We start from the raw sequence: 11,645 nt of genomic DNA on the forward strand, positions 1-11,645 counted from the left end.
GAGATGCAGATTCAGGGGGAAAAAAGGCAGTTTTTTTAGTTCCTGAAAAGTTGTCATTTTTGAGATACAAGTTTTTCACCCAATAGCAACGATGCATAAAAAGAAGCCCAAATGAGGCGGCATGCTCTCTTTGCTATCATTAGCGCGCCACATTCCCAGGTCACCCAGGGCTCAGCTGTGGTACAAGACGACCGACAGGATTGGCTGCAGCAGGTGCTGAGCTCGGCAGAACCGCCAGCCGGCTTGTAATTAATTAGACTCCGGTGGGAGGCGACGCCGCCGCCGGCCCGGGTCAGGAGTCGGTAAACACACCTGTATCACCTGGACCCTCGGATTCTGCTTCGTCTTCGCTCGGCTGCTGTTTAGCCACAGTTAGCACTTCTCAGAGTTAGAAAAGTTGTCGGCTGTAGCACTTTCTGGACTCGCTCGGGCGAAGCAGAAGAGTAAATCAGGAATACAATGAGACGAGGAAAGGGAAGTATAGGGTCCAGGTTGGCTTTACAAGCAAAACAACACAATCGAAATGTCTACACAGTGCTTGCTCTGTGATTTTGTGCTGCAGTGGCGCATGGGCGGGAACCAGGGCTCCACACCCATCCAAGTTGCAACCCAAGTCATGAATGCAGTACAGGTCACAGTGCTGATAAATGCCACTTCAATTACTTTACTGGCATGACTGTTTATCAGAAACAATATTGCCAAAGTAGCATACAAAATATACATTTTGTACATTCAAAATAAATTAAGATGATTTAGTAAATTGGTTTGAAAATGGACTATTCAACTCTAAACATCAGGACTACTGTTTATTATATGGTCGTTTTAAATTCCCAGTTTCTCTATCAGTGACGGTGTTGTTGCTGTGATGATGCACCTCTGCTGAATGAATCCAGAGGTAACCCTACTGTAAAGTACTACATGGACTGTAGAAATGACCATGATGCATTGCCCCCCCTCCCAAACACACACACACATACACCACTATCATCTGTGATGAAGTAAAAATGTAACAGAGAACAGGAACTGCACTGCGAAGCATTTCCTCTCCAGATAAACAATTAGAACCATCCGCTGGAGCGACAATTCAAGCAAACGTATGCAGACATGACTGACTGACTGACTGACAGCTAAAATACAATAGAGTCCAGACTGACAGCAGAGAAATGGCAGTACACACACACACACACACACACACACACACACACAACACACACACACATACACATATTGACAGACTCTAACACATAAACACGCATATGAATGAGCACAGATACACATACAAGCACACACAATAACACAAACGAACACACACACACACACAGACGTACAGAAACACACAGAAACACATGAACACACACAAATAGACACACACTAATACACGGGCGCACAAAACATACACACACACACACGGTCCATCAGCTTGACTTGGCTGCTGTCTCTGAGTTCAGTCCGTCAGCAGCAGCAGGATCTGGCATCTAATCGATGGTAGACGACCTCCGTGTAGGTCAGTGTGTGACGACGACACACACACACACACATACACATACACACACTCACACTCACACCAGCCTTTGCAAACTTCAGCTCCGAATGGGAGTGTGAAGTCATGTTTCAGACTTGATTTGGGTGAGGAAGTGGAAAGAGAGGGAGAGAGTTACAGAGAGAGAGAGAGAGAAAGAAAGAGAGAGAGAGGTTAGAGTACTTATAAACATAACCCCAGATAAAAACCCATTAAAAATGTGGTATGTTTTGTGGGGCAGCATGACCCAACACTCATATACCCACACACAGACACACACACACACACTCACTGGTTACTACAGTGTCCGATATGCCCTTACTGTCTCTTAAATGATTTGTGCAACTACATGTTCTCAATTTTAGAACTATTTTATGTTGTTATATAAATTAGCGATTACATAATGTTGGTTTTGAAATGTTTTATTTTGTATACATAGCATGTATATATAGCTTTGGCAACGTTGCTTCTGATAAACTGTCTGTTTATAGTAACGTAACTGAATTAAGAGGGAGAGGCAGAGAAAGCAGGTGCAGATTTGAAACTCCTGACTCAGTGCTGGCTTTGAAGAAGGGTGTGTTTAGTTATTGTGGGCAGGAGGGGAGGGGCACAGCGAACAGGTGCATCCTAAATAAAGGGGGAAACTTGCATGCAGCACTTTTCGGAACAGTAACAAAATGCTTTCAGGATATCCGCAAGTCCTTAAAGCAGAATACTGGTGTCATTTAGAATAGCCCATTTACTGTCTAGTCCCATTTTCCAGGTCTAGTTTACGCTTCCCCCAATCATGCTGCCATGCATGCCCTATGTAATTCTATTTTTTATAACATTCACCAGTTTTTTGTCATTTTAAAAATACAAACTTTATAGTGTCAAACCTAGCTTGAAATGAACCACTGTCCCGGCTAACAAAGACACCCTAAATAACAAGCACAGATCCTGTGCAGACCCATGGCGCGCCCTCTAGAGGCCATCTGACGAAGCACAGGCTCCATGCAAACTCTCCCTGAGTGAGTGAGTGGCTGAATGACTGAGTGACCTGAATTTGCCACTTTATCAGGGTTCCCATGCATCCTGGAAAACCTGGAAAACCTGGAAATTTAGAGACTAGTTTTCCAGTCATGGAAACACCTGGAAATTGATTACAATTACCAAATATCCTGGAAATAATCTATGTTGTCCTGGAAAATTTTAATTGTATTTTAGCCCCTCACTCAGATCGCCTACGTGTCAGTGGTTATCTGTTTGACAAAAGTAAATTTAACTTCAACTGAAATTAAGATTTTATTCATCTACATCAATACAGCTATAGGCTACTAGGGGTGCATGTAACAACCCATTACAATACCACCCGTTAAACAATGCTTTGACAGTAACACACACCTTACAGTGTACATTATGGTGTGATTTACTACTTTATTACATTTTAATTACATTTTGAAACAGAGGTAGAACATAGTAAATTTTTGTCCAAGTTTGAAGTTCATATGAGGGACCTGGAGTATAAACCAATGTTTGGAGTGAGTATTGTAACTGCCACAGTTCAAGTAAGTGTAACACAGAACATGTTGGTGTTTGTTTGTTGAGGAGAGCTTTGTAAGTAAAAAAAACAAAACATACCAGTGCTGATCACGTCTAACAAAAAGAGGAGGCCAGACGACCCTATTGTACAGTTAGCAGTGATGGGTGTAGCCGTCACCCATAATGAACCCGAGATACTTCATTATGAATCCTGCATCATTAAAAAAGGAGGAATACAACTGGGGTTAAATGTGTCAATACTAGGCCTACTGGTAAATTATATGACCGTTTGTGAGCAAGTGCTGTCCTGTATTGTCAAGAAAAACTCCTGGAAAATGTCCTGGAAAGGTCCTGGAAAATGATTTCTTAAAAAGAGTGGGAACCCTGTTTATGCCCCCGGCCACATGGCACACCGTGGGAAAAAGACATGGATGTGACAATAAAGTTTGTAAAGTGACAGAGCCTAATGTAACGCAGCGCTGATCTGAAAACACTCGACTCAGCTCAATGGAATCAGGAGAAAGCAGAAAGTTTGGCTTCATGTTTGTGATGGATTCTCTCGCTCTGTGGAAGTTGTTTTTCATACTCGACAAGAATGAATAGCAGCAAACGGCTTCTTCTGAAGGAGGAAAACAAGCACTGATATCTGCAGCTATGCTGACTGTGTGCAGAAACCAGAGAGGAACCGCTGGACCGCTGCTACTGACTTAAAAAAAAAAACACAGGCATTATCCTTTAAAGTCTGAGAAAGTCTTAAAGGTGATCCATGTATCATGTGTAATTGAATACTGTATAATTACAGTAAACACATGAGAGCATAGTGGAAACAAACCCCCCCTCCTCCATGATCCTCTTCAGGAAGGGGGGGGGGGGGTCCTTCCTGAAGAGGATCAACATGTTGGAAGTGATTTTTCCATCGGCCTTTCACTCCTTCCACCATCTGCTGTTGCCAGAAACTCACAATGTGGCTCACAATGTAAAATGCAGTGTAGAGGACAGTAGAGGCTCTTTTTGGTGATGGTCTCATCTGTTTACAGTAATTATACTAATGTTTCAAAATTGATGTGGTAATGATTTATTGATGTTAAATGCTACCGGTAGCACCTTAAACAAGCCCAGTGAGGCCAGTAGAGGCTGCATGTTCTCATCTGGGAAGAACTGGGTAGTTAGCATGAGCAGTGAGAGCCACCGTGGCTGAACAGACAAAGAAAACAGCGCCACCTACAGAAACTGCATCAACAGAAAATCCTAGCTCCGCCCACACGGTTTGATTGACAGGTGATCTCTGGGAAATGCAGTGCAGAAACACCACAGCAATGAGCGCTTAGCAACAAAGATGGAGACAAAATAAAATTAAAAAAAACACAGATCTGCACATACCACTTTAACTAACGGTTAGACATAAATAAAGAAAATATAAAATATGCATCAGGAAGGGGGAGGAGGCAGGAAAATGTAAACCTTGAGACAGGGATTGTGCAAAAAGTGGTTTGAAAATTAATATTAGGATGTCGGGTGTCGCTTTGCGTTTTGTAGTCTTGATGGCGAGGAAAAATACAGAAGCGAGTGTTGGGAAGACGGTGGCAGCAGCTAGCAGGACGCTGCTAACCTTCAGTGTCAGGATGATGCTGGGAGGCCATCTGGAGCCGCCGCTACCCCAACACAGACCAGGAACAGCACACCCGCCTCCCTGTGTGGGGGGGTGTGTGTGTGTGTGTGTTTACTTGCATGCACATGCGTGTGTGTGTGTGTGTGTGTGTGTGTACATGGATGTGTGACTTTGTGTCCTGTACTTATACACCAATGTGTTTTGTGACTTTGTGTACTTTGTGTGTTTTTCTGTTTGTGTGTGTGACTTTGTCAGTGTGTTTCTATGTGTGTATGTATGACTGTCAATGTGTGTGCTTCTGTGGTGTGTGTGTGTGTGTGTGTGCGTATTACATGCACATGTCCAGTACCTATACACTAATGTGTTCCTGTGTGTGTGAGTGACTGTGTGTACCTGCATGTGTGTGTGTGTGTGTGTGTGTGTGTGTGCTGCCTATTTACGATTCTGCGACACTGCCAGAGTTATTTAGAGTATCATTCGCCTCCTGTTGGGTGCTGTCAACAGTGTAGTTGGCTTTGTCTGGACTGTCTGCCGTGTCCATGGGGGGGCAACAACTCAAACACAGATCAGTGGAGTCTGCTGCTTTTCTATGCTACGTTAATGGACTTTGTATTAAAAGATGAGAAAACCCAACACAACTCAATGAAAGATGATGACTCAACACTGAGACCTTGTGCCAGTATACAAGGTGCTAATGCACTGCAGGCTCTGTTTATCACATCCAAACTCCGAATTAGCACTGCTATATCAAGAGCCACAGCTGCCCCGTTTAAGGTGCTACATGTAGCATTTTAACATCAATAAATCATTACCATGTTAACTTTAAGACATTAGTATAATTACCGTAAACAGATGAGACCTTCACTGAGAAGCCTGTCAGCCTCTATCATCTGCTCGCCATCCTCCATTGTTTCTCCACCTGGTGGATCTGGAGGGAAAAGCTAGAGCTAAAGCTTTCAGAGTTTCTGGCAGCAGATGGTGGAAGGAGGGAAAGGAAGATGGAGAAATCTGTTTCCAACATGTTGATCCTCTTCAGTAAAGACAAAGAGAAAACCTTTGACTGAAGAAGCACATGAAGCAACGGGGCTTATGGGAAATGTGGTCTTAAAGAATGAGAAACACTAGCACTAACAATGCCACTGGTTTGAGATAGAGGCGACCAGTTGTCACCAGCGTGGTCTTGTTTGTTTACAATAATTATACCAAGGTTGGTGTAATCACAGTTGAAGCTGCCCTTGAAATGTCTGCCAAATACCAAATAAATACAGTGCAATGGTCTGTATTTAGTTGGTCCTCACAGTCAAATTTGTAAAGTGAAAATCTTAGCCTCCAACTTTTCATGTTTCCCTTCATTTCTTGGATGGCTTTTCCCAAAACAGTCAGATAAAAGGTTCAAACAACTCAATAATGACAAATTGTCTTTCATGCAGACTTTCAGTTTTGCAATTAATCATGTTGTGTGTTTGACAGATAATGCAATTCAGCCCAAATGAGCAGAGACTGTGGATTCTGCTGAAATGGCGTTTATGGATATTTCTGCGCTCTAACAATTGCTGTCCTATTTTGCAGTCTTCTGATTTTTTTTTTTTCTTGGAGAGTAATCTCGCGTTAATTGTTATCAAAACAGAAAAGGTTGTTCGCAATTTCTTCCAACGTAAGCACAATAGAAACCGATAGCTTCAGTTGTTGATAAAGCAATTAAAGCAAAGCAATTAAAGCAATTAGGCATTTAGCTGACACTCTTACCCAGAGCGACTTAGCGTAACAGTAGAATAAGCTTTAATTTTCTACATCGTCAACGTTGGAAGCAACCAATAGCAGTGCAAGGGTCAAAGTCACAGCGGCCAAGCAATAGCAAATATATAAATATATAACAAATATTTCTGTGTCTCTCAGATATCAGAGATCATATAAAAGATGAGCTTTGGTGGGGAAGGTGCTGGGCCTTGTGCCTTGTGGGGAATCCACCTTGAATGGGATATGTCATTTGTTATACTGCTTCCCTCCACACCATCATTCTGTGTCTTTGTCACACACACACACACACACACACACACATAACACACACACACACTCAGTCAGACCTGGCTTCTCTATCAAAACCTAATCTTGAGTCTTCTCTCGGCAACACCATCTGTAATGCACACCATCTCCCCTCCAGGCCTTCGGGGCCGCCGCCTCACCAGAATATCTTCAGTGTTTTCCTCCCAGACGAGACTTAAACGCGGCGAGCGACAGCACCGTCACATTTACCATGCAGATAAATGGCAATGTTTGTCTATCCAGGGAAAGTTGACTGAGCATGTGTGCTCTTTTTCAGCTCTACCCTGCTTCACATTCATACATTTCCCAACCACAGACTGATGGACACTGTGCAGCTCCACTGGAGTGCCTTGCTCAAGGGCTGCTTGACAGTGGCTGTTGAGAATGTATTAATTTTCCTACCCAAATTTGTTCAGCCAGTTTGAGATTTGAACCAGCAACCTCCCATTCACAAGCATCTAGGCTACCACCAAAAAAATGGGATAAATAACCGTTTGTGGTTCATATACCATTGGATTTGGTTGAAGTGTTAAAAATGTGGGTATACTGCTATGGAAGTATAAGGTATACAGCAGGATATAGGGTGTATAGGTGGACAGAGGTTGCTTCTAATACTACTCTATACCCTTGACTACACAGCGGCCTGCTTTCATGAAATGCCTCAACCATACTGTTTTTTCTTGTCTGTGCTTTCCAGGTGCAAACTTAATGGTGGCTTCCAGCTGGCCCGTTCAGAAGGTGAGTGAACTGTGTCTCTGTCAGACAACATGAAGTAGCAGGCACTTGAGCTTTGGCGTGAGGACGTTACCAAGCTGTCCTCTGCTATTGAAAATAGTGTCATGGTGCCATCTTGTGGACTGGTTGGTATACAGCTTTCATTTCAACACCAGCATTTATAATGTATGCTTGCTGTTGCCAGGTTTGAGCAGTTATATGGTGTGTGAACAGATGGCATGATACATATGTACAGTATATAGCAGTGTTTCCTCTGTACTTTCATGCAGCTTTGGTGCTTGGGGGGGAAAATTCTAGTTTTGTCCCATATCTGTCGCTGTTTCAGTATAAATTATGTTTCAAGTTGAGGTCGTAGTGATAAAAATGCTTTTTAATGATATTAAAAAATAATTACTTCCAACACATTTGGACTACATTTATTTTAGTTTTGGGTAAGACTAAATTATAGTGCGTATTTTAATTTCTCATTTTCTCTAGCAGTGGCGGTAATTTCCTTGTTGTTGTAGTGCAACACTGGTAAATGAATACAGGGGAAACACTGTATAGTATTTAATGTGTGTGTGTGTGTTTGTGCGTGTGACAACAAAACCTAAAGAAAGCAACTTATGGGTTATTAATAAAGTTATGAGTCTTCTTACGACCTTTGCATACAAATTAGTTCTGTTTTTGAGGATAGAATTCAGTTGCAATTTTGAACTCTTTTTGTACTTTTTAAAGGATAGTGTGTAACTTAAGTCCTTGTTTGACATTAATATTTGCAGAGACTGTATCATATCTTAGAGATAATGATAAACGTGAAGGTAATGATTTATTTTTCTCCAAAATGGATATAGAGCATTTGTGAAGTGAACTCTTCAAGCACTTGCAAATGATTTTTCTTCTTTCCAAACTGAACACAACTTTATCTGTCATTTCCCCTGTGTGCTCTCTTTATATTTTAGGACTTTGACACAGACAACATAGCTACTGGGAGCTTCCATCCAGGGCAGACTGAAGACGAAGGTACAACACCAAGACTGGAAAACTCCGGTCCCGACCTTCACCAAACTTCTCTTGCCGTCCAGCAGTTGCCCGACTCATCACTCTCGGCGTCTGAAGACCAGGCAGCCAGCCCCAAATACCCTTTCCCCAAACGCCACAGGAAACTGCTTTTAAAGAGTAACTTTGGAACCTCTAGCGCCCCTACTGATGAGGAAGAACAACAACAACAGCAACAGATAAGGATGGCCAAGATACAGATGTCCCGGCAACGTACGCTGACGGAGTTCTGCGTCAAATACCAATCCGGCATCACCGAACAGCTCATCTCGCGGCGGCAATTGGCGCAAATTTACGTTGACGACAAGTACAGGCTGCTGTACTGCGCGGTGCCCAAGGTCGGTTGCTCCAACTGGAAACGGGTGCTCATGATCCTGGGTGGTAGCACCGCCTCCTCCATCCGCGACATCCCCCACAACACGGTGCACACCGACAACCACCTGCGCCGCCTGGAGTCCTACAGCCGCGCCAACACTGACAAGGTACTCCACTCTTACACCAAGGTCCTCTTCGTGCGGGAGCCCTTCGAGCGGCTGGTGTCGGCCTTCCGTGATAAGTTTGAGAGCCCAAACTCTTATTACCACCCCTTGTTTGGACGCCCGATTATCGCCAGATACCGTCCAAACGCCACACTAGCTGCCCTGCAGACCGGCGACGGGGTCACCTTCAGGGAGTTTGTCCTCTACTTGCTAGATGTGCATCGGCCAGTGGGGATGGACGTCCACTGGGAGCCTGTCAGTCAGCTCTGCAACCCCTGCCTTCTCCGATACAACTTCATTGGGAAGTTCGAGAGTATAGAAGAAGAGGCTAACTTTCTGTTGCAAAGTATCGGAGCGCCGAGTAACCTCACCTACCCCAACTTCAAAGACAGGAACCCCCTCGAAGAAAGGACTTCCTCCAAAATCACCCAAAGCTACTTTGCACAGTTGACCTCCACAGAGAGGCAAAAGGTCTATGACTTTTATTACATGGATTATGTGATGTTTAACTATACCAAGCCCTTCAAAGACCTCTATTAACCAGGGGAACAGGAAGTGGGCGTGTCTTTGAAGCCAAGTGAGGAAAAGTTGCAGTAGGGCCAGACCAAACACACTCTAACGCAAATCTAATGCCAATAAAAGTGTAAAATAGAAAGTTATCACCTCAGTTATACGTTTTCAAAATTTTGCCACCAGATACAAATTTGATCCTATTTGGAGTTTTACATTATATCAAATAATCAAATGTTCAAAATCAGACAGTAGCCCATACTTCACTGTAGCATCGCCATCTTGGACCAACACCACTAAACTGGGATTGACTAATATTTATACATTACCCCCGACTGGCGGAACTGACTACAGGCTCTGGACTTGCATACCCCAAATGCCACCGATGTGACAGGAACAAGCTTTAGCACAAAAGCTGCAAGAACAAAGTACGAAACGAAAGTCTGAAAGCTGGTTTCAGGCTGCACTGTAGGAACAAACAACAAAAGCACCATCTATTTTCTATGTACTACTAAAACACTACGGTTGCCAGGTTGAGATTGCTATAATGGATGAACAAGAAGTTTCTGGGGACTTTGAATATGCACTGGAGACTCGGAATTTCAAATTTCATGTAATGTTTTGTCAATCCATTTTGAACAGGTGATAATGTTTTATTCTCTTCTGGTTTATCCCGCAAAGTAACCAGAAAGACAATCGTGATTATTTTTAGCCAGTGAACGTGTCGTCATACTGTTGAAGTCTATCGATTGGCCGGCCACTTCACTGCCTAACAAAGGCAAAAGGCAGCAAATGTTCAGAGTGCGAACCAGAGAAAAATGACATGAGAAGATCTTTGAAAATGTGATTTGTTGACTCAGTAAGAGTTTATTCGTATCCTCCTCTAATGCCGACTAACAAGAATCTGATTACAAAATCGCGTAGACCATACTTGAACTTGCTGCCTGTTTCCTTTGTAGGGCAGATTAGAACACACTCTTGTAGCCTTCAATTAACTTACTTGATTTTAACCCCATTACACAGCCTTGAGTTTAACAACATGCAATTCAGTGACTTCTGTGAAGTTCATTTTACATTGATTGAAATTTATGGTAAATGTATCAAGTATATTAACCTGAACATTGTTAGACATTGTTATTAATTAAATTTTCTGGTCATCTGTAACAAAGTGGAATTATAAGAGATTTGGACAAAGGTGTGAAGGATTACACTATAGTATAATGTAAGGTACAATCTGCCATTTTGCAGTGTTGTTCTTAAAGCAATAGTTCACCCAAAATTATTTTAATTGTCTACTCAGCCTCATGTCAGTCGAAACATCAGTGAAGTTTGAATATAGTGAGTTTATTTTATTTTTATTTTATTGTTTATTTTTACAGGAGCAATGCACAATTTAAAAAAAAATTGCACCGGTTAGTTAGCTTCCAGCTAATTTGCATCTGTTGTCCCTTGACAGGAAAAGCAAACACACACAATCACAGGACATGCTATACAATACAGTAAAACACAGTACAATGTACATTTAAAAAAAACAACAACATTGTATATTAGTGAATATACAGATACAATTAGCCATACAAGGCAATCATCAGTGGTGACATGATTGAGTTAAGCCCAAGCTTTAGGTTTGATTTAAGAGCTGTAAGGCTTTCAGACTCTCTGATATCGGAAGGTATGGAATTCCATTTTCCAACTACTTAAACAGAAAAACTGATTGGCCAAAGCCTGCAGTTTGACTGCAGCTTGTTCTTTGGTCTTTGCATGGGTGTAAATAACTGTATCATCAGCATACACTTGGATATTAACATATGAGCATACTAGAGGAAGATCACTGATATATAAACTAAATAAAATAGGTCCCAAGATGGATCCTTGCGGAACACCTATAGCATAAGGAACCTACTCTTGCACACTGCTTCCTCATGTTCAAGTAAGACTCCATCCGAGCCAGGACATCAAGAGAAAAGTTGAATTTTGACAGTTTTGAAAGTAAAGCATTATGATTATCTGTGTTGAAGGCCTCTTCAAATCTAAAAAGCAACTGTACCCACAACACCCCCTCTATCAAGATTACTTTTAATTTATTCAACAAAAAAACAATTTGCAGTTTCTGTTGAATGTTTTTTCGGAAACCAAATTGTATTGGGTGGAGAGGAAATTTACCCTCATTCAGATGGGAGATTATCTTATC

At 42.2% G+C, this 11,645-nt stretch overlaps 1 protein-coding gene across 1 annotated transcript in view; it reads left to right on the top strand.

The window, feature by feature from the left end:
- The window catches only part of LOC139664863 (carbohydrate sulfotransferase 8-like), a 35,063-nt gene extending 25,086 nt beyond the window's left edge, over positions 1-9,977 (top strand). The window contains exons 2-3 of the mRNA XM_071543840.1: positions 7,385-7,430; positions 8,369-9,977. Coding sequence (XP_071399941.1) covers positions 7,385-7,430; positions 8,369-9,484 — 1,162 coding nt within the window. The 3' untranslated portion in view covers positions 9,485-9,977. The remainder of the gene's footprint in view (positions 1-7,384; positions 7,431-8,368) is intronic.
- Positions 9,978-11,645: the final 1,668 nt, after the last annotated feature.

Source organism: Centroberyx affinis, unplaced genomic scaffold (genome assembly GCF_046629955.1).
Source record: "Centroberyx affinis isolate AG114_WGS23_722 - 3 ecotype Tasmania unplaced genomic scaffold, CSIRO-AGI_Caff_v1 ptg004384l_1, whole genome shotgun sequence".
NCBI classification, from domain to species: Eukaryota; Metazoa; Chordata; class Actinopteri; order Beryciformes; family Berycidae; genus Centroberyx; species Centroberyx affinis.